General features: G+C 42.1%; 1 protein-coding gene and 1 long non-coding RNA gene across 4 annotated transcripts in view; one reads left to right on the forward strand and one right to left on the reverse strand.

The window, feature by feature from the left end:
• Window positions 1-18,901, forward strand: part of PRXL2A (peroxiredoxin like 2A) — a 29,389-nt gene extending 10,488 nt beyond the window's left edge. For 2 of the 3 annotated variants that reach the window (XM_059729796.1, XM_059729797.1), the window contains exons 2-6: window positions 7,595-7,774; window positions 8,317-8,408; window positions 15,528-15,668; window positions 16,570-16,734; window positions 18,434-18,901. In XM_059729796.1, the coding sequence (XP_059585779.1) occupies window positions 7,597-7,774; window positions 8,317-8,408; window positions 15,528-15,668; window positions 16,570-16,734; window positions 18,434-18,532 (675 nt within the window). In that variant the 5' untranslated portion in view covers window positions 7,595-7,596 and the 3' untranslated portion in view covers window positions 18,533-18,901. Of the gene's footprint in view, window positions 1-4,271; window positions 4,391-7,594; window positions 7,775-8,316; window positions 8,409-15,527; window positions 15,669-16,569; window positions 16,735-18,433 lie in introns of those variants that run through there. The other variant, XM_014602638.2, reaches the window with a different exon arrangement.
• On the reverse strand, window positions 5,265-6,648 carry LOC132251152 (uncharacterized). Its single transcript, XR_009463015.1, has 2 exons — window positions 6,513-6,648; window positions 5,265-5,820 (listed from the first exon to the last, which is right to left on the reverse strand). It is a non-coding gene; the product is annotated as an uncharacterized LOC132251152 (long non-coding RNA).
• Window positions 18,902-23,811: the final 4,910 nt, after the last annotated feature.

Raw genomic sequence — 23,811 nt, forward strand, 5'->3', positions numbered from 1 at the left:
GATGTAATGCTTGGTTTAAACTTGTACTTATAGTAACTATGACCAGGATTTGGGAAGAAGATGGTGTCTCAAACTTTTCTCCCCCCCCCCCCCCGGAAACTTTCACAGATTTCAGCTCTGCAGCTTTTGGTGGAATCTTGCCTGTAGTATTCCAAAAGAGGGACAATCTGCCACTTTTTTCCTCTCTAGTCCACCTACAGACACAGAGATTAATTAATGTTTCTCTTTTGACTCTGCATTCACCCTAGCACAGTATCTAATTTAGCTTTCTGTTTTGAATTCTTTATATGGGATTTGGAAACAATGAATAAATGGAGGTGGGGCTATTCTGGAGGGAAGCTAGAAGCAGGGATTTGGTCCACAGAATCTGCTGTTAGACCATGTGACGTGGCCCCAAGCTCCCTGTTTCTTTGAAAGAATGGTGGAACAGTTCGTTGCTTGTTTGACGCTAGAGCTGCCAGGGATTAGGTGCTGGGTTTAGGAGTGCAGTGTAAGGATTTAGCTGATTAGTTTAGATGTCTGCTATAATAAATTACCTTATTAATTACATTTAAGAGCCTTATACTTTTAACACTTCTCTTAGCATGCATAAGACTTTTGTTAAAAAGCAAAGTTTGTGGGGGGGCATTATTTTATAATAATTTTTTTTTAACTGAGGTTGTAAACCATAGTTGATCTGGAGACATGCAGCAAGAATTAATTTAGTAACATGATAGTTGCCTGCAGACTAAAATTGACAAGTTTGTATCATTGATTGACACAATTTATCAGTCAGTCAAATATTTTTCATGGAAAAAAATTACTGAAAATATTTCATTAAAACTGACAAAACTGGTGTGCTTTCATCAACAATGTCAAAAAATTATTTTTCCAGAAAAGATTTTTCATATCTAGGAGGGAAAATGTGACCCAAAGTCTGTACCCTTCCTAGAACAGAAAAACCCCAATACTAATTGTTTTCAATTGGGTCACAATCACCTTTAATATAGTAACATCTGCAGGATCTGGAGCATTCATTATGGTGGAATCTAAGTGGGGGCAAGAGCCAGAGAAGCAGGTAGCTTTTAGAGTTACAAAACCAGTAATTTAACATTTTTGGTTTTATAGCTTCCCTTCTGCACACTGAGCCAGAGGCCAGGGACTAGCCAGACCAGGGTCTAAAAGGCTTAACTTGATCTGATGCAAGCTTCAGGTGTAGACAGACTTTAACCTCTAGACTTTAGCCTAACAGTCCTTTTAGAAAAGTGTTGATTGGACAGGCTTCTAGTGATCCTTTTAATATTCTAAGCACACATGCACATAGAGCAGAAGCTTAAATTGAGCCTGCTAGGCTTTATGATGGCCAACAACCAGTTGATTAGATTAGTGGGGTTGTAAATTAGATACAGATTGATCAAAGAATCGTCAGTACAAATCCAAATCCATTCCTGAGCTGTTTTGGGTTATAGGTGTCATGACCCAATGATTGTGTGTGCGCTTCGGCACTGCAGAATTATTTTCCGCCACATAGAGCTTTCTTTGCACGGTGCAATTCTCAGCTGCAGAGAGAAAACCCAGGTGCAAAGGAGTTCCCGCCACTCGCATGCAAATTTGTACCCCATTATTGGCTGATTCTAAATTATTCCCACATGGTAGCTAGTGATTGGCTTGCTAGCCGTATAAGAGGCTTGAGCAGTTTCCGCCCAAGTCGGAGATCTCTGAGAATCTCAGGAGGATCCTGAGAACCCCGATTCCGAGAATTCCGGGAGAAATCCGAGAGAATTCCGGCAAGGAGTCCACCACGATTACCTTGTGGACTTCTACGTAAATCTTGGACCGACTGGTGGTTTGATCAGCCATCAAGAGTCTCTCCCCGTCACCGAACGATCCCTGACGTATCCCTGCCCTGCGCGCTCGTGGAGAGTCACAGCTCGGACTCTCGTATCGGTTCAGAGAGCTCTCATCGTTTGAGTTTTCTTTTTTTTCTTCTTTTCTTCTATCTACAACTGTAACCAAGCAAGTTTTCCTGCCTGCACCGCGACCATCTACAGTGTAAGTAAAACAATCTTTAATCAACCTCCACGTGTCAGTGCCTAATTCTAGTCCGCTGTGCCGACTTCCCCGGCCCACATGCCCGGGGTGCTGGCTACAGCCCCTTGGCCCCGACAATAGGTAAACCCCTGCAAGTTCCAGTTTCAACTCGTACATACCTAGGAAGGCTGGGACTTGCCTAAAAGGATTAAGTGGTAAAAAATTATTAGTGTATGCACTGTATGTTCTTTGAATGCCTCTGCAGAAGTCCTGGAATTTATGCTGCTTGCTTGAATTTTGCAGCGGCACTCAATGAACACAAAGGTGCATACACTAAATATTTTTGATCACTTAATCCCTTTCAGTGGAGCCTCAGCCCTCCCAGGTGAATAATCACTTTGTTACGTTCCCAACTGGAGTTTGCAGTTCTTGTCCTGCAGGCTCCGGTATCAACCCATCCTGATATGAGTCAGGACCTACCGAATTTGGGACAGCTGCCCGCTGATTTTGCGGGCAAAACATGGAGCCCTTCTATCATTTTGTGGGGTGCAATACCCCCCCCCCCCGGCAGCCTCTCAAATGAGCAGATCCACGCCCCCCTTGCCCTGGTGGGCTACCACAGTGCCCTGAGGACTACTGGCTCCCTCTTTGGAGACAGCGTTTTGTTTTCAGTAATGTTTTCAGTAAGTTATTCTTGTTTGTTCCCCCCTCTTCCCACCCTTGGCCAATTTTGTGGGCAATGCCAGATTTCATGAATTCACAATTTCAGTAGGTCCTTAATCACGATACAGGATGCTCTGTTTTCCAGTGTGTACCTTGTATCAGAGGCAGCTTGGTTTGGCAATTCAGACGATTTAATCTCAATTCTTTTCTCCCGTCCTAAGTAAGCCTAAGCCTCTGGCTCAGTGAGAAAAAGGGAGGGAATGAAGCTTTTAAATGACTGGTTTTGTAACTCTAAGACCATGTGCTTCCCTGGCTCTTATCCCCCCCACTCAGAAGCTGACACCTCATCTGCTTTGGATTCCACCATAGTGAATGCCCTTTAGATCCTGTTTACATTACTATATCAAAGATGATTGTGACCTAATTGAAAGTGCTTTGTTTTGTTGTCTTCAGTCCATATGGGAGGGGGAAGTCAGGGGGAGAGACATTTTTGAGAATAATGTTTTAGTTTGGGAGTTACTAACCTACAGCCTGTGGAGCCAGTGGATCCAGTCTGCAGACATTGGGCTTCAGTGGCCTTTGGTTGTGGGCACTTCTTACTGTGCTGCCTCTGACCGAACTTGCATCCTAAAAAGACTGTTCTTTTAATCTTTCTTTCCACTTAATCCCTAACCATGTTATCCAGTAATCACTTGGCAATTTAATCATTGCATTACCTGAGCTCAAGTTCATTAAAGGTATGCAGTGCGGACAGAACATAAAATACTCTACTGCAGAACAGTTTTAATGAGAGATGCCTTTCTGAACCAGTCAGTCTCCTGCCCTGCTTCCTGCATAACAAAAAAGGGAAATTGTTGATTGACCCTAATGTTAACGAAAAGTTGAGTTGGTCTAATAAACGGTATTGGGTTTACCCAAAGAACCTTGTTTGTATATGTCCTTAGACCAACACAGCTACAACCTATACCTTTAAAGAAAAGTGGTTTTTATGTCCCTGAGCTTATAAAAAATGGTAATATCTTCAATTTATATAGTGGTGCAAACCCATGAACTGGGATTTAAAGGCCACTATCAGTAGAATTGATGTCTCCAAATAGGTTAATTTAGGCAATTGGTTTGGCAAATTTGGTCTTGCATGTTTGGTTGTTCTTTCCAATATTGCTATCTGCTGACTACTTTCAATGTTGCTTTACCATGCAGTGAGGAGGGTAACTGGGAAAGAATATGAACACATCTACCTCAAATATTTTTCCTAGGGGCCCAGAACCCTTTGCTCAAGTCTATGTCTGGTAGCAAATTCATAGGATGTTCCCACAGGCTACTTGTAATAGCAGGCTCCCCACCAGCTGTAACATTTAAAAAGGAAGGTGGGGTGGGGGAAAGTAGCTGGAAGGTTATAAACTGAGTAACTTTAAGTGATCTTGTCTCTTCAGGGACAGCTGTCTGCTTGTAACTGCTCCTCTTAATATAATGAGTAGTGTTCAAAAATGTGCTCATCTCATTAGCAGTAGCATAATGGTTTCCTTTCTGGAATCCTGCCCAGTCCTTCCCACATTGACTTTTCCTTCAAAAAGGAGGCAGGCTAAAGAATCATTTTCAGTGTCAGCATAAGCTTGCATAGCTGTCGTTGCTCCTGGATTGCTTGTATTCAATTCCAACTCGGAGTTCAGGTTTAAAGCTGGTGATGTGAGTGTGGAAGTCGAACACATGGGTGCTGGTGAGTGTACTGCTCTAAAAAAGCAAATATATATAGAATATATATATTCCAGCATTAGTATTCTGGAAGTATATACAGCACTCTAGACTTCCAGAATACTAATGGTTTTTGATCCAGATCCGTGAGTTTGTGTGCGTATAGAGTTCTGTTGAATGCTATTCATTAAAGCAGGTGAAGTCAATACGTGAGAATAGAAAAAACAATACCTACCATGCGTAGGTAGTTTTTCTTTTCATGATCTTGCTATCTCTGACTTGATGTTCAGCGGAGCAGATGTTTTAAAACTCCATCTCTGCTATTAACAAGTGTTTTTAGTAACCAAGCCATAGGCATTTAGCATGCTTTTCTTGTGACTGCCAGGACTTAGGGAACTATTTTATCTGTGCCTTGGATTGTTTAGCTGTGAGAGAGGCCACTTTTAGAAAGCCAGTTTACGAAGGGGGGAACTGCTAGGTAGCAAAGAGAGAGAAAGTCCTCTGAGCTGAAAACATCTTAAGTCAGGCTGAAAGCTTTGTTTTCCATCAGAAACAGAACAAATCTATTGCAGACTTATGTCCTATTGCTCAGATATCCAGCAGGTATAAATCATCATAGTTCCATTCATAAGATCTGATCCTGTCTTTTTGAAATGGCGATGACATGCAGATGAATATATGTCTGTTTGTAGGTATGATGTGAAAAAGATTGATGTCAGTTTGTGGGAGAATTTCAGGAGCAGATTTTAGTGAAATAACTTGGGTCAGCGCCTGGCACTAATCAGCCAAGAAATCAAGAATTGTGAAATGTATCTCTTTGCATAGAAACATAAGTGCTGATAGGGCATAAGGAATCAAAACCCATGGCAGAGGTGATATCTTTCATTAGACCAATTAGATATTTGCAAAAAAAAAATTCTTTAATTTTAAGCTTTCAGGCACAGGAGATTATAAAGATTGTAAAACTTCTTCTAGGTAGAAATGAAAATTCATATTACACAAGAGAGCTGCAGGTGTGGTAAAGTCTCCTGCTTGGAACAGGTAGGGCTTAATATTTGCTTTCACCAACTGCATGCAGGTAAATACTAATAGATTAGGAAAAAGAGAGGGAAGAACACAGAATTTCTACCCAAAGAGTATCATTCTTAACCAGTTATGGTAGGGAGAAGTTCAAGGGAGCACAGCTGTGTATCCATAGAAAAACCAAATTTATTAACGTGCACCTCAATGTTCGTTGTATCCAGCAGAAAAGATTTGGCAGCTTCCAGAGTCAAGTTTGAAGAGATTATTGACTCTGCTAGGCTTCTTTTTTGGGTTCACAGACTTTTTCCCTCTAAAATGGTCCAGGTAGTCTCAATAAACTAAATCAGCTGGTTGGGACAGTTTGAGCAGGAGAGCAGTGATTTTAAAAAAAATGCTGTTGTCATGTGGCCTTTGATTAGGAAGTCGTCATGTCTGAAAACAGTATTGGAGAAGTAAGATTAGCAATAAGTCAAGATTTCACTACATACAAAAGAAGAAGAAAACTGGCTAGATCTTTCTCATTTATCTGTAGTTGAGATTGTTTAAACTGGCCTTGTCTTCCACTCAGTATCTAAAAATGTGAGATAGCTAAGGCTACAGTCTTCCTTGATACTGAACGTCACAAAAAGAACAAAATAATATTTTGGAGTTCTAGCAGTCTCTTTTTAACTGATTTGCAAAAGGATTGGCAATTACAGAATCGGGAGTTTGGGGTTGGCTTTAAAGGGAGGCAGGAAAAGTTCCATTTCTATAAAATGGCTCCTATCCAAAGTGTAACAGCTTTTCAGAAATGCATAATATAGAAATAATTATTTGGTGAACTTTTCAGATACTAGCCATCATCATGTTTTGGGAGAGGGAAGAGAGAGACTAAGCAAATCTCGAAAAGCTTAGTTGTATTTTTTTTATTTTGTTCAACAGAGACATTATTGCTTGCATGAATAATCTTTAACATAGCAGTAGAAAAGCCAATACAGAAACACGGTTTGCAGATGGATGCAGACAGAATTCAACTATTTGTTTTGTGACTTTGAAGCTCTTTGGAATTAAGGACAAAGTTGTTATGGTGAAAGTGTTTAGCAATCTCTCCCTGAAAAAAATCCAATAAACCATTTTTCTCTTACCATTTGTAGTTCACTGGCGAGATTTCAGCATTTTGCCCACTAGCAAAGGTTGTGCGTGCTGCTATGCAGATTTCATAACTCCTCTCCGAATGGAACGTTTAGAAGACATTTTGATTCCTTGACTGACAAGGCTCAAAAAGGGTTTGGGGTGCCTGTAGGGAGGCTATATCTAGCTGCTAATAAAACTGCTCTAGGTAGAGAGATTGGCAGAACATTTTAAACAGAGCTGGGCAAACATATTTGTTTCTAATGCAATTTTATTTTGGCCAACAAACTAAAGTTAAGTTGTTTGTTCCTGATATAAAGTCAGTGTGAGATAATGATAAATGACTTTGCTTTGGCTAAAATCCCAAAGCCTTAGCATTCATCCAGGGCTGTCTGGGGTGCTGGGTCATAGTGTGATAGTATGTTTAAAGGTTTTAATATTTTTGCAGCACTGCTTCTAGCTGAAAGAGTGGTTTTCCACTGCTTTTACACAACCTCCCTCTGTTTTTGGTTTTATTGCTAACCTGAAAAAAGGAATCGAATATTGCATTTCGATTCCTTTTGTTCTTTCTCTTATTTATATGCTGAAGAGTGTAGGCAAAATCCTCTGTGTGTTAACAGACATACAAGCCATCTTATTTTTGTCCTATCAACCATCTTTTATTTTAAACAATTCCTGTATTTTACAGTAATGGTTTGATGACAGAGTTGTACTAACTTTAACTGTAGTAACAAAGAGATTAAGTATCTCCTTTAGCAATTGTCCTATACAGACAGTTATTTGCCACTCACAACCATACGGAGTATTTCAAGGGTTTTCATATAGCTTCATTCCTATCACATCTCTGAGGCAAAAAAGCTAAGAATCCCTCATTATCAATAGCAATGCATTGCAGACATAGAAATGAGCCTAATAATTGAACCCAGTCCAGTGCCTTTACCGCTAAACAGTCCGTCTAGTCATGTCAAGCAGGGTTTAAAGTCATTTTCTTATGACCAACCTCCCCCCCGCCCACGCCTCCAGACGCACTTTCTCCCTCTGTCATTGAAATGTATCCAATAGTTGAAATATTTTTTTCTTCCTTCTTTATTTCCAGAAATGTCTAGTGTGCCTGACTTTGGACTCTTTGCCATGGGGATATGGTCCATTGGCCTAGGGGCTCTTGGTGCAGCTGTGACGGGAATAATCCTTGCTAACACTGACTTACTTCTGTCCAAACCAGAGAAAGCTACAGTGGAGTTTTTAGAGGAAATAGAGTTAAAAACTCTAGGTCCAGGTAAGAAATTTTAATTCAGGATACCTGAGCAGAGATTCTATGGTAAAGGGGTTTTCCTTTAGTTCAAACTACAAGGCCAGGGTTGGAACTAAAGAACTGTGTGAAGAAAAGTGGAGTGTTTGAAGACTTCATTTTCACAGACTCATTATTCCATTTACTAGAAAGTAAGGGGGGAAAGCAAACAACTTTTTCTTGGCATTTCTGTGACTTAGCAACTGTTGTGGGAAGTAGTTGGTTCTTTTTAATGAAGAAAATAAGGGGAGGATGGTGTTGGTTAAATAAAAGGCGATAAATATTCAAGGCAGTTTTGATATCAGCAATATTTTTAATGGACTTCTTTTCTACACTCTAAAAATTAGTAGGGCACAAAGATAGTCAGGTTCCATCTTCCTATTTGTGGCTTTCAGGCTTTCTTTTCTTTTTTAAATACTGAACCTGGAATTTTCCATTATTCTTAGTGTTGTTCCTTAGAAGCCTTACTCACGTAAACAGTCTGGAACAGATGCTGTTGTTTATGCTGGTCTTTTTCCTTATTTGAACAGAACAAGAGACTTTCAAAGCTGGTGATCTATGGAAGAAGAATGGTTCAGTGATCATGGCTGTGCGGAGACCTGGATGATTCTTGTGCAGAGAGGTATTGTGAGTGGGTGTGGGGGATGATTTCAAGGAATGCTTCAAGCTCTGCATATCTGAAAATAGTCTCTCTAACTCTGATTGTGTTCCTTTCCCAGCTGACAGGGATCTTTATTATCCTGATCCCCACTTTGCCATATGATGGGCAAGATTCTTCTTTAGTCCCATTGTAGAAGAGGGGGACAAACCTAGTTTATATATTTGCTGTTTGCTCTCATGTTTTTGTTTAATGTTCAGTGAGATCTATCTTGGCATACAGGATGGTGCCATTTATGTCAGTATTCTTAATGGATCACATTTTGAGGGAAGCTTGACAGAGAGAGAGAGACATCTAAGGAAAAATACTGTTTTTGATACAAAACCTGCCTGGGAACAGTTATCACTTGCATTTTGGCCACTTTCCATGCCCCATAGCAATTACATTATTACTCATTGCTCAATTAAACCGGGCACATCTACATGTGGCACTTCACTTGAGTTTAGAGCCAATTACTGTGCAGTAAGCATCATTGTCTACACATGTAGACACTTACTGCGCAGTAATTTGCTCTAATCATGAGTAAATTTGCTGCCTGTAAATACAAGTAGCACATTTTACTTGGGAGTAATTACTGCGCAGTATGGCATGTGTAGATGGCTGACTGGGAACAAATGTGCTCCCAGGCAGCAGGGGGGAAGGAAAATGTCTCCCTGCCCCCCAGAGCTGCCTGCTGCTGGGGTGGGCTCTGCCACTGGAAATTCAGTGGGGACAACATCGCCCTGCCCTGGCAGCAGACAGCAATGAGCCTCCACTCTGCGATTGCAGAATTTTACCAATTAATTTTAGTGCTTGTGAATAATAAGAGATTGAAATGTTATGGTCACAGAGCAGGAAGAGTTTAGACGAGAACAGGAGTAGCTCCACCTCCCGACACAACTGCCCCTGCCTCTGCCTCACTAATATACCTGGTTGGGAACATATTCATAGACTCCTAGGGCTGGAAGGGACCCCGAAGGATCATCGGGTCCAGCCACCTGCATGAGCAGAAAAAACATCTGGGGTCAGAGAACCCCAGCCAGATGACCGGCCAGTTTTCTCTTGAAGACCTCTAGGGTAGATGATTGCACCGCCTTTGGGGGGAGCTTGTTCCATAGTCTGGACACCCTAGCTGTAAATAAGTTTTTCTTAATATTCAGCCTGAAACTATCTTCCAGGAGTTTGTGGCCAATGTTTCTAGTTTTCCCCCAGGCCCCCCAGTGAACAGTTGTTCACCGGGCCCCTGATGTATACCTCTGATATAATGGTAAGCCGCAATCAGGTCCCCTCTCAGCTTTCTTTTCTTTAGGCTGAAGAGTCTGAGATCCCTTAGCCTCTCCTCATATGGCTTGCCATGCAAGTCCCTGTTCATGTGGGTGGCCCTTCTTTGGACCCTTGAGCTTTAGCACTCCTTGTTGAAGTGCAGCGCCCAGAACTGGATGCAGTACTCCAGCTGTGGTCGCACCAATGTTGAGTAAAGTAGGAGAATCACTTCTTTGGATTTACTGGAGATGGATCGATTGATGCATGCCAGAGTTTTACTGGCCCTAGCAGCTACTGTGTCGCATTGCCGGTTCATATTCATGCTGGGGTCTGTTGTTACCCCCAGATCCCTTTCATTTGTAGTGCTGGTCAGGTTAGTATTGCCCTGCCTGTAGGTGTGCTGGGGGTTCTTCCTCCCCAGAATGCAGCACTTTGCATTTCTCTATGTTGAACCTCATCTGGTTCCATTCTGCCCAGTATGCCAGCCTGTCTAGGTCTGCTTGTATCGGCATCCTATCTGCGGGTGTGTCCTCACAACCTCATATCTTGGTGTCGTCCCCAAACTTGGCCAATGGGCTTTTTACCCCCTTATCCAGGTGGTTGATTATATTGTTGTTGCTACAGGCTATTCCCATTTGGACAAGTTAGAGAAGGGTCAGTTTCATGAAACTCCTAGTTTCGGAATTGTTGAAAAATTGTTTCTGTGTGTTTTAAACTAGAAGAACAGAATTTTTAATTTTGAAAAAACAATTACATAATTAGTTTATTTTTATGCAAAATGCAACATCTCCATTAACACAAGCCAACATTATTTTCACTTGTTTGTAAAAACCTGACTTTTAATTTACCCTGTTTTAGGGTGTGAGAGATTTTGTTTGTTTTTAATCCCTGAATTTTCCTTGGGATGTGAACCATTTCCAGTGTAGCTCTACAGTTTTCCATGTTCTCCATGGAATAGTTCTCTATGCTTAACTGGAGAAGGATTCATAGACATTTAGGACTGGAAGGGACCTCATGAGATCATCGGGTCCAGCCCCCCTGCTCTAGGCAGGAAAGACTGCTAGGGTCAAATAACCCCAGCAAGATGTGCATCCTGTCTCTTTTTGAAGATCTCCAGGATAGGTGCCTGCACCACCCCTGCTGGGAACCTGTCCCAGAGTCTGGTCACACAAAACGTGAAGAAGTTTTTTCGTTATATTCAGTCTGAAACCTCCTTCTAGGAGTCTGACCCCCTGCTCCTGGTTTTCCCCTGGGGCACTTTGGTGAATAGTTGTTCGCCTAGCCCCTGATGCTCTCCCCTGATACATTTGTAAGCTGCCATCAAATCCCCCCAAAGTCTTCTCTTTTCTAGGCTGAACAGTCCTATACCTGTCAGCCTTTTCTCACATGGCTTGCTCTTCAGGCCTCTAATCATATAAGTGGCTCTTCTCTGGACTCTCAAGCTTCTCCACATCCTTCTTGAAGTGTGGCACCCAGAACTGGATGCAGCACTTCAGCTGCGGCCTCATCACTGCCAAGTAGAGCGGGAGAATAACTTCCTTAGTTTTGCTTGAGATACATCAGTTGATGCATGCCACCGTATTGTTTAATCTGCTAACTGCAGCATCACACTATGGTCAATTATAACCCCCAGGTCCCTTTCAGATGTGGTGCTAGCTAGTGTAGCACCACCAAGCCTGTAAGCGTGTTGTGGATTTTGTCTCTAGTGGGTTATGGAATAGAGAAAATGCCACACAATTTACTGATTCGTTTTGATGCACTGGCTGGGGGAGTAGTTAGTTGATTGCACAATTTCACAATGATTACACACTTAATTCATACAACACAATTTTATTTTAAAATTCTTTGCTACGCATATAACACTGCTTAGCTTTAAGAAATACCACAAACATTAAGAACACAATAATTACATATATCAGAAACAATGCTCCGAATGGACTTCCTTCCCAAACAATGCTATAAGAATTAGTATTACAAAAACAACTACAATTACAACTAAAAGTTAAATTTGAATCAATACTATTATTTTCATAATATACTTACAATCCTAGAATTCCGAGAAGCCAAACACCTAAATATGGTTTCGTTCCTCAGTAGTACAATTTAATGGGTTGGCCTCAGTAGTACGGTTCAGTGGGCTCACCTCAGCAATATGATTCAATGGGCTGGCCTCAGCAGCGATAGGACTAAGTCCCCTTCCTTCAGTCCCTTTCGGGCACTCTGCAGCTTCAGCGTGAACTAAGAGATTCGTGTTCATGGAGAGGGTGGTTCATGTGATCAGTCTGATCCAGTCTACGCTTGCGATTCTTCCTTCATTGTTCTGCAAGTGTAATCACCTCCAATTTGGGAGAGTAGGTTACAGTTTTTATTGAGTGAGTTGCTGTCCTGGGCCACTCCTACCCAAACCTGTCATTACTCCCAAATTTGGGCTCGGATCTTACTCAACATATTCTTTTGCTTGGTAATCAGTTTCTTTTGTTGATCATTTTAATTATTTTGGGGAACTTCCATACCACTGCAAGTGACCTTTTCTTTCCAATTTTTTCAAAAGCCCTAGGGTTTGATCTCTCGGAATTCAGGATATTTGCTTAAGGGTCGTTTTTATGTTAACTTTGTTAAAGGCCTCTAAAGATAAAATTCAAGAGTTAAGACTTCGAGCAAAGTCATGACCTTCCACACGTAGACCAAAACAATGGCCTAGATAAGGAGATAAATCTTGTCTTCTTCCTGAAACTGGCTAATGGGCAACTATTACAAACATTCAAACTATTTCATTCAATATGACAGATTTTTCCTCCCCAGATGGAGCACTTAATACTTCTCAGTGTTGAACAACATCAAGATGGTTGTTAAAGGATGATTTAGTTGGGAGCCGGGGGGGATTTCCAAACCTAAAGGGCAATCACTAAATTGTGCAACAGAAAAAATTCTCCTTTAATCTTTGCCCTGATTTAACTGTGGATGCGGGGGTCTTAGTTGCAGCGATGGGTTTTCTTACTGGGTACATTTTTGTCCGGGAAACTTGAGACCAAGACTGCCCCTTTACTTCACATAGATAGAAAGCTGTCCTCGGAGGCAATACCATTTAATCCTAGAGTTGCCATAAATCTAACTGAAGTCTTACTTAGCACCTCTGAGAACCAGAACGTGTGCATTTGGAGTAGATTTGAGCCAGTGAGTTAGAGGTGATAGGACCTATATTTTATCTGTCTTCTGAAGTTATCCCATTCCTCTACAATAAGGAATTTATTGTAATGAAATGTAGATATAATTAAGATGAAGTTTGGGTATGTGGTGTAGGAAAGAACGTCATTCTGGGGAGATAAAAATATAGTCTGGGACCAATCCCTAATTTTGCAGGTCAGAACCAGAAAGAAAGGGCAGTAGGGAGGGGTTTGCCTTTTGCAATAGATGTGGGGAAAAAATGAAGTCAGTATTAACCACTGCTTTACCAAACTGCATGTACAGTATGTCTTAGGTATTCTAGAAATGGTAAATTTATACTCTCTAGACTGGCAGTTCTTAAATTTTTTTAGACTCAAGGCCCCCCCTCTAAGCTCAAGGCACCACTTGGAAAATGCCAGCTCTTAGTTTTCATTCATTTTTTGGCTACAGAAAAATAATAGAACAATTCTTCTGATGTAAAGAACCTGGAAAAATAACAGGACACAACATTTTTAACACTGAATTCCTATTTGAACTCTCTTGGTGTATTTTGTGAATCATGTTAACAAACCTAATGGTGCTACCATTGTGTGGCACCCTTGAAAGGATCTTGAGGCACCCCAGAGTGCCATGGCACCCTGGTTGAGAATCACTGGTCTAGACCAGTGGTGCTCAACCTTCTGGGCCTGCAGGCCAGGTGAGTAGTACAGGCTGGATCTGCGGGCTGAATTGGGCTCTGGGGCACTGCCACCTCTCGTGTTTGGATTTGGTTCTGGGGGGGCTAGAGCCACTGCTTCCCATTGTCTTCCATCAGGATTGGATCCTATGGGGCTGGCACTGCCCTTCCCACACCCTTTGTGCTGGGATTGGGTCGTGGGGGCCTAGCACTGCCCCTGCCTGGCCCTGCTTGCTGGGATAGAGTACTGTATCCAGCATGCAGGGCCTGAGGCTTCCTGTGGGTCCAGAGATTTGACAGCAAGGAAGCAGTACCCCCAGAATCCCACTGCAAAATTTCAAGACCTGTGTGGAGCCTTGTTGTCTAGATGACACAGTACTATGGGCTGCATCTGGCCTGAAGGCTGGATGTTGAACACCCCTGCTGTAGACTAAGAGGTGGTGTAATGCTACACTCTTTGGGGAACAGACCAGGAAGGGGCCTTTACCTATACCTCTTCTCTCTGGCTCCTTCTTGTCTGGTGCAGGAAGAAGTAATCTAGTTTTGATGTATGCTTTTGGTTTAAGAGATTCTCTGGCTTGGAGGGAATAACAGAGCAAAGGTGGTATCCATCCTCTGTGTGCCTGCCTTCATAACAACCTAAACCGAGGGATAACTGGAGCTGTGTAGACTGGGCACTCCCATTCATAACCATGGTGTACATATCCTGCATTAGAAAGGTATGGGGGCACTTGATGCCGCTATATTCTCTTGCGAAGGCACATATGACAAAGAATGTTCTGACCCTTAATCTCTACCCATCAAAAGACAGTTCCAACCAAATGGTAGGGTTTTTCTTCTACCAAGGTCTAATGAGGGTTAGAAAGGTTCCTGATCATTGGAGGGGTGTTAGTTTTTAGAGACAATGGCATGGTAAAGGCCCAAAGCATTGTGTATTAGACTTTTTGGCTATTTGTCATAGAACAAATGAGTTGTGTGTGGCTCCTGGTGGTTAGCATGCTCCTCTGGATTTTTAAATTATTTTAGAATGCAAGTGTTTGGCCTAGAAAAATAGGAAAAATTTAATAGCACATTGTAAATAGGACTACAGGGTATTATCTATAATCTCTGAACCATATATCTGAAACATGGGAGTATGAAATGTCTCCCATTTGCTACTCACAGATTGTCACAATGCTTACTCATCCTTATTCATTGTCTATATCTTCTCTGAGCTTCCTGACATAGGACTGGCAGTAGTAGATTGCAACACAGTGATTATCATTACCCAGACTTGCTTTTGCTTATTGATGTCTCTCTCTCAATGTTTATGAATTCTCCCATCTGTCTCTGCCTGAGTAATTCTGTTTGAAACTCCTGCTTTAAATTATACAGATACTATAGAATGTTGTTCTGACAGAGGCAAGGCACTTCAAACTGCTTCAGCCTCATAAGTGGTGTATTTAGATAGAGGTGTTTAAAGCAGTAAGATTTCTGTAAGAGTTCTTTTGCACAATAGAGGCAGATTATTCCTTAACTTCAAAAGAGACAATAGAAGCCCTTCAGTTGTTCTCTTTCCACATCTATTTCCTGCTGGAGATGGCAGAAGAAGCCAGAAGATACTGGAAAAACTTCCCCTTTCTTCCCTCCCAACTTTTGTGTACAGGTCTCCTGCAGTGAAAATTCATAAATGGAATGTTGCTGCTGTCCTCAAACAGAAGAAGAGACAAAGCAACATAACTTTGGTGTCCTGCAGGTGTTCATAGAGGAAATGCTAATTGGATTCAGCTGTGCAAGCTAAAAGTGGGACTGTAACTTCCCTCAACCCTGTAAGAACTCAGTGAACTTGCACACAACCATGCAATGACTATGTCCTCCCCAAAATAAGTTGCATTTTTAAATAAAACACTAGTTTAGTTTAGCCTTGCCTGCCATTAACATATTGGCAAAGACATGTCCCTCTCCGAGCGAAGCTCTTTCAGACTTCCATTCAAAGGCTGAAATGCTTTCTGTCTTTTTAGGAGGCTTCCGAGCTTTCCTCTCTCAAACCTCAGCTTGACCAGCTGGGTGTCCCCCTCTACGCTGTTGTGAAAGAGAAGATTGGTTCTGAAGTAGAGGATTTCCAGCATTATTTCAAAGGGGAAATCTTTTTGGATGAAAAGGTATGAAGAGATTTATTTACTTTGTATTTTGCAAGAGGTGTGCAGCCCTCTGCTTGAAGAAACTTGTAGAGAATAGCCACCAATTCAACTGCCAGAATAGAATGCTGTCTGAATTTGGCAATTGACTTAATACTATTGAAACTTAAAAAGTTAATCTGCTTTTTATATATACTCAATTTATAAACTGTCTTCTAGCTGTCTACTGTTGACATGTTCTTGCATGCTTTTTCCCCCTACACCCTGACACAAAGCTGATAACTGTTTTTGCTCCTTGTGCTACTTAATCTTTTCTTATACTAAGGTATTCTGTTTATTAACTATTTATTGTCTTTTCTGTGCAGCCATGACATCTAGAAACTTTTCTTTTTATTTTTGCTTCCTCTTAAATGAGAGCTGAGATTTCTCAAGTGCATGATTGCAGAGGCTTTAGGAAAAGCAAATATAAGACTTGGGATTGAAATTCACAGGAGTTGGCAACCCCACACTCCCTCAAGCACTTGAAAGTGCTGTGCTGTTCAAAACAAACCTGTTTTATTTCAGAATCGTTGCTAATGTCAGTAGTCAAATTATTCATGGTGCAAATGTAGCATAGCGTTCAGTCTCCTAAATCTTGAATGCAAGTAATTTGGGGGGCTGGAGACATGCCAAGGGAGGAACTTGTATATTTCTGACTCTTGAAAGTAGGTGGCCTGTTAGAGTTGTAAAGAACCTTCTGTCCTGATTAGATAAAGTTGGCATTCAGTTCTGTTATATTTATATATAAATATTGCTAGTGAGAAACCATCCTGGATGTAGATTCTGGCAGGATGCCTTAATTCCCCCTGTAATTGTCGGTCTGCTGCTGCTGTTTTTCTTTTTAAGTTTTTTTTTTTTTTTTCTTCTTCTTTCTCTCCTCCTGCAGAAAAAATTCTACGGTCCTCACAAGCGAAAAATGCTGTTCATGGGTCTTATCCGTGTAGGAGTATGGCAGAACTTCCTCCGTGCTTGGAAAAATGGGTTCAGTGGTAACCTGGAAGGAGAAGGGGTCATTTTGGGAGGAGTCTATGTGATGGGTGCTGGGAAACAGGTACTGAAGGGATCTTTAGGGGCTTTGTCATGGTTTTCCACCACCTGAACGTTTCCTGAGCTGAAAAGCTTTCTGCCTTGGTTACTCTTAAAGTTGTATGACAGCCAGAGATGCCAGATATCTGCCTTCATTATGTTCTTTTGGAAATTATTTTTTCTGTAGGATGTTGACAAAATATCTTCCATTCACATTCCCTGACACACACTTTGTTCAGCTCTCTGCCATTATGAAACAAAATATTATTTAAATAGTCTTACAGTTACTTCCAGACAATTTAACCTGTAAGAGGTTTTCTTTTTGATTGATGAGCTCTCAGCTTCTTAAAATACACTTGATTTACACGCAACTTACCAGTATACTGCTGGTGATGAACTCGATCATGACTTACTTTTAACTTTGGTGTAGAAGCACTTGATTTATACCAAATAAGTGAGCTTTACACATTATCAATGTGGGAAGAGGGGTGGGAGGGAGAAGATATGGAATCTCAGTCCCAACCTGGTATTGTTTAAAAACATGAATGAACAAGTAGATACTCCGTCACAGCATTTAATTATTTCTGAAACCCTGTGCCCTGTAAATCAAATGTGTGATGCATGTTCTTGACCATTTCATGTCTGTAATGTCAGGATACGGGTGTGAATGCAAACACGAGCAAACTTGAGGAAAAGTAGGCTTTAGGTCCAGCTTTCTAACGTGATCCAGCTTTTAACTATAGCATCATAAAACCTTCAAGTTTAAGTTTTATGAAACAGTTGGACAAAAATAAAGAGCATAGAGAGAGAAATGTAGAATAGACTCTTTGCAAAGCTTTTGGTTTTGTTTAAAAAACAAAACAAAAAAAAAACAACCCTTGCCTAAATTATGAATAGTGACTAGTTACTCTTCCTTTCTTCAGATGTCCAACTTGAGACAACATTGAAGGGAATCTAATTTATTTTTAGATGAGAGGTCAGGACTTTTTTTGGAAGAGAAAAAAAAAAAAGCTCTTTTAAAGCCCATCCGACTTGTGACTAATGCTTTCTGGAGTACTTATTGACATGTAGCCTTTGGTGATGGTTGCTGCCAAGAAACAGTTGCTTGTTCAGAAATCACATAGATCTTAAAAGCGAGATTTGGAATAGGGTGTGTATGCAGACACGTGAACATCCACACCCACATGCAGCTGGGAGCATGTCAGTCTATATCTAGCTCTCTGGAAATTGCCTAGAAATGAGTGCTGCCGCAATATAAATTATTAATTTAATAAAGTAGGCAGCAAATTGTTTACTAATGCAGTGGACTGTACTTGGTGGCCTGGGAGGCCCCTTCTATTTCTTTGTTCCTAATTCTGTTTTAGCAAAATGTTTGGTATGTGAATTAACAATACCATGTTTAGCCAAATAGCCTAGATTAGAACCATTGAAGCTCTTATAATTGGAGTTTTTCACTTCTATCTAGTTTAATAGGAAAATGCCATACTACGTACTCATATAGAATGACATTACTAATTACAAGAAGAAAAAATAATGTGGTTTGTCTCTTGATATTCCTGTATCTGAGGAACTGGACAGTATTTTTTTTCTTAGAGACCATAAAACCTCTCCCCTATTTCTTCACATGGAAAGCAATAAGTGACTTTCATTCCTACATGTGAAAATTCAAACATATCACCATACACAAAGGATTCATTATACATTTGTCCTCTTATTCTAACCAGGGTGTCCTCTTAGAGCATCGTGAGAAAGAATTTGGGGACAAAGTGAGCCTTCCGTCTGTCCTTGAAGCTGCTGAGAAGATAAAACCACAAGCTTCATAAGCCAAAGAACAGTCTCATGTGTGATCTCCACCTCACCTGGAAGATTTACAACATATCTGCTTCATGAACTCCTAGTTTAATTACTTTCTAATATGGCTTGCTAAATCAGAAGAGTTAGAAAGTTCTAAGCAATGTAGTAAAAACAATGTTCTGTTTGATTATAGCTGACCTCCTTTTGCTTTGTAGACCCTTGGATACTCAGTGTTTCTACTAGTCTTTGATCTCTTACCGTATTAATGAAAGGCTGGGTCTAAAATCTTGACATAGCCTAGATGTGCCCGGTTAGAGATAGAAAGGCAAATGAAATATCTGGCTACCTGGGGAGAATACATAAGAGATTTAAAAATAATTAAAATACACTTAAATATTTCCCTGTCTTTATTTTTCTTTGTTCAAAATATTTTGAAGCATCTGTATTACTAAGGGAAGAAAATGTACTGAGCCCTTTTGATTACATTGAGGCTGGTTAGCATTGGCAATGTGTAAGGTGCATGTACATCTCCTGAGATCAACCATGCACCCCTGGAAGCACCAGCCGCGAAACTGGAAGTACACTTCCAGTTTCACTGCTGGCTTGGTGATTGGCTGCTGGGGGACCTCCTTTTCCCCCCCACCCCACCCCCATCAGTGATCTGGTATCCCCCCCAGACTCAGGAGGCACCAGTTGCCTTTGCTGGTTAGACATGCTATTGATTTACTAACGTAACTAACGACCTACATGTTAGGTCTAATCTTGCTCTTTTCAAATGATGGTTTAGCTATTAGCTTTATGAGTTTTATAGTCTTATTAAACACTGACAGTAACTGATCATTAAATTGTAAAAGGATGTGGGAGATTCTTCATTACTTCTGATGGAGTCTTTCAGATAAAGACTAGGTATCTCTGTCTCTCCCTTAAAAGAAGCTGTAACCTAACCACACATTACTGGCCTAATGTGAGAATTAGAGTGAAATTCTATGGTTTGTGTCTATGCAGGTGATCAGAATAAGTTATCATATATAGGCTCTTCTGGTCCTTCTTTGTGAGTCTTAACTCTGTGGAAGTCAGTGGAGCAGTACTTAGCACCTCTTAAAATAAAGTGCTAAAATAAAGCCCTGAAATAGCATATTAATCTCTTTATTTATATGCCAGTCTTTGGGCCTGGTACTATTTTTTTTTTCTTTTAATGCTTATGTCCAAAGATAGAAAACAATCTAGTCACAACTTCTGTTTTTTGTCTCTACTTTTGTATCTACTTATGAAGAGCATCCATGCCATTATAAGCAACTGTGATTCTAAGAAAGTCATATTCTGATGCTCACAGTGTTTATGGTGGTATTACTTGGAATACTGTGTTCAAGCCCATCTCCTGTTCTCTGCCACTATTTGAAATTTGCTTTGTATTCTACCCTTTCTAAAGGGTAACATTGGTACACAGTAAGCTAGGGGGTGGGGTGGTTTGTTTGTATGTTTTTTACAGAGTACTAGCAGAGTGCTAACTCCCCATGTGGCCATATAGGTCAGATCCACATGAGTGTAGATGTGTGGTATGTGGCACTGAAGACCTATCTGTGGCACCAGACACACATGCAGGCATTCCCCGCTCTGCGACCTTGATGGTTTTTGACCCTGGCAGATCCCGGGTTGAAAAAAACCCTATGTTGAAAAAAGGGGGTTGCTCACATGCTGATGGCAGCACGTGCCTCCCAAAGCCACCCAAAACCAGAACCTGGCTGGCTGGAGGCACAGTCTGACTGCCAGCCGGTCTTCCTGCTGTGGCTGAAGCTCCCTGAGGCCCCCAGATAAGGCTGTTGCTAGCCCCAGCTTCTCCTACCCCATCCAGGATAACCTGCCACCAAATATAACATCTTCTTCATCAGCTCATGATTTCACTTGCTCTTACAAGCAATACTTTCTGGTACTGTTTTTAGGTGGTTTCTCCAATTAAAAAAGCAAGTATGAATGTTGAACTGGTACTAGTTAAAGATACTGTTTGAATAAAGCTCATCACAGCTCTCAGCTGCATTAAAATGCCTGTTAGAATGCCCCAATGCAAATTGCTTGTAGCCCTGTTCTGGCTCAAGTTGAACAAGTCAAACACTCATCAGTCCCTCTTGTTTCGAGAACCTAGCTCCTTCGGTGTATTAATCCTGGTCTAAGCTCTGATGTTGTACCAATTTAGCTAATTCAGAGAGCTGTAGTTAGTCCTCATAGTGTGAAGGCAGGTTAGAGTGGCAACTTAGGCCAGGTACAGACATTTCAGTTTTATCAGTATGAGTGATTGGAAATTGGTTTATACCCATAACAGAACAGAAGTTGGGTATACAAAACCAGTCTAAATCCATAACAGAATAGAAATTTGACACACAGACTGGTTTAAAAATGGCAGAACCCAGACTAAGATTTGCTCCCCCGCTCCCCAAAAAGGCTAACGTGTGTTCTGTTCACTACAGATGAACTCATTCAGAAAGGCATGTACTTTTGTAGCCTGCAGAAGCTCATGTTTCTTTCAAGGAGTCAGCTAATTCAGGGACTTGCCTTTTCCCGATTGTGTCTGTTTTTACTGAACACTGGTGTGGGCGAAGTTAAACCATCATAAATTACTTCACATAGGGTGCAGACAAACAGAAGTGACAATTTTCATCTGATCTGGCCACAGAAAGCAGTTTATAGCTATGACCAAACACAAGCACATGGATGCAAACAGCTTAAAAAATGGCTGATTGGGTGAAAACCTGACCCTTCATTGCATGAGGTATCAGATAAAGATGTTACAAAATACATCTTTCATAACTTGTGTCTACTGAGTTCCCAGTCTATTTTCGGAATGGGAGGGGAGAAAGGGAGCAAGGGAGTTCAGTCTGGGGGGTTTTCACTCCTCCCCCTCAAAGGATGGGGGACAGGTGAATTGCAACCCCCTCCCTGAGGTGGGGGTGGCTTCAATTCACCTACCCCACCCTTTGTCACCAGAACTCCCTCCCTTGCCTTTCCCCTCTCCCATTCTGAAAACAGGGCACTGGCAGAGAGTCTGGCCATTGCCATGGGAACCTGGCTGCAGGCTCCCAGCCCAGCTAGATTTCCCTCTCCCCCAAACCAACAGTGAACTTCTTTGCAAAAACCTTTCTGAGTTACAACTTGGACCTGCAGTTCTGTCTGCACCCATAATTTACAGGAGCAAATTGTCCATATTCAAGTGGAGCAAGCTCTAGTATAGAGAACGTTTACACAATGCATTTTGGGGGTGGGGAGGAGGAAGGGGGACAGGCTGTACTGTGAGAACATAGGCCTCGACTCCTCTAATGGTTTTACCACAAAAGAGTTTTGTCTCTGCTGCTGCTGCCTCAGAAAATCTGCATCCAAAAAGGGACTTAGTATGACACATCCTGGCCCCAGTTGCAGACGGGTGCTTCTGAGACCACAGATATTTTCACATCTCCTGGGGTGCCCTTTACCCCCACATCCCTTTCTGCCACCTGCTGCTTGAGCACTGAGGATAGACTGACATGCTAAAAAGGTCATTTTCTGACCTATGGTGCCTCAACTTTCCCTGCCTCACTTTGGTCTTGCCAGTTCTTAGTAGAGGAGATTTTTTCCAGCTGGAAAAAAATCATAGCCTTGTCTGGTCACATGCACAGAAAAGATGGTTCCCCACTTCCTAGAAGAGGTCTGCTGCTTTGGTCAAGTGCTCTGAAATCACACGTAATCTAACACTAAAAGATTACTCTTGTTTTCATAACATTTTTGTTATTATAAGAAATTGTACCTCAGCATATGGCTACTAAACAAGAAAAAGAAATCAGAACAATACCCTGCATCTTAAAGCCAAGAATGCAGCTTGTACTCAGCTCACTAGCTGAGGCACCAGAGCCCCTTATCCACAGGAAGCTTTAGATAAAGAGTTGCTCTCAAGGTGAAGCTTAAGTTCTGATCTGGCCATTTACATGCATCACCCATTTGATGCTTGGGAATGGGTGGATCCCGACAGGATGCATTGGTGTGGTTGAGCTCCACTTTTGGACTGGACTGCGCCATAGGAGCCTCTGGGCACCAGGAGTGTGGAGGAAAGGAAAGGAGCCATGTTGCAACGTGCTTGCCACAGAGCCTGCTACTGGGAGCATGAGGGGGGCCAGCACAGGGGCTACCTGGGGATGGGGAAGGCAGAACCAGTAGTGATAGTCCCCAGAGGAGCAGTCAGAGGTGCCGCTGGAATAGTTGGGGAAGATGCAGGGTGTTGAACAGAGGGTGGGGGGGAGGTCTTAATGAATGAAACTTCATTAGTTAAACATGGATGGATTAAAGATCCACCCTCCTGTTACCTGACATCAGATGATCAAGGGACATCTATGTCAAACATATTACTGGCCATCACTAGCATGAGGAGAGGCAGCTGAGCCCAGTGGTGATGTGTAGGGGGTGCATGTGCACCCCCTGAGAATACTGGTGCACCCCATGTCAGCCAGCGTTCCTGGGCAGCAGGGGCAGGTGAGAGCACTGTTGCCCCACTGGAGTACCGGCTGGGAAATGGGGGCTCACTTGTAAGTGCCAGCACTGTCCCAGAAGGGTCAGCATTGCACCCTAGGGTTGGCCACGGGCATCCCCCCCACAGGGTGGGATTGGCTGCAGGGGTCCCCCCCAGTCAATGACTGGCCAAGTGCCCCCCCGCTCAAAGAGGCACCAGTTGCCCGTGGCTGAGACCACCTGCCACAAGTGAGGTGTGGTATACGGGATGTACCTGTAAGGGGCCTGCAGTGGAACATTCCAGTCCTGCCCCAATGTCCGGTGGGTATGTTGGTGGTTTGTTGGTGGTGGGTTGTTCTCCCTGCAAGCTGTGAGTGTGCATGTTGCTGAGTCCTATTCCTAATAAAGATAAAGCTGTTTGCCATCCCACCGGTTCTGCTGAATGCTGACTCAAGGACAGAACCCCAGGGGCATGGAGGTCTGAGTGAGTACCCCATCCCAGGAACTCAGTAGCCAAGGGCAAACACTATATGGTATCAGAAGTGACCTGTCTCTCAGTGGAGTTGCCAGCAGCCTGATTAATGGGGTTACAGCTTTCACTGAAAAGAATAAAAAGAGCATTTCAAACCTCCACCAGCATTGTCTTTCACTGGAAATCTTGGGGAGAATTGGAGGAGATGAGAACAGAAGTTACCAGTATACCTTACAGTCACAAAGGCTGAGGAAGAGGCAGAGGATTATAAAGTTGCAGTCATGCTTCACTGCACTGGGGATGAAGCCCTAGAAATTTACAACATGCAAGGGGTGCTTGCAGACCCTAGTAACAAAACCCTTACAGAGG

Source organism: Alligator mississippiensis, chromosome 6 (assembly GCF_030867095.1).
Source record: "Alligator mississippiensis isolate rAllMis1 chromosome 6, rAllMis1, whole genome shotgun sequence".
NCBI classification, from domain to species: domain Eukaryota; kingdom Metazoa; phylum Chordata; order Crocodylia; family Alligatoridae; genus Alligator; species Alligator mississippiensis.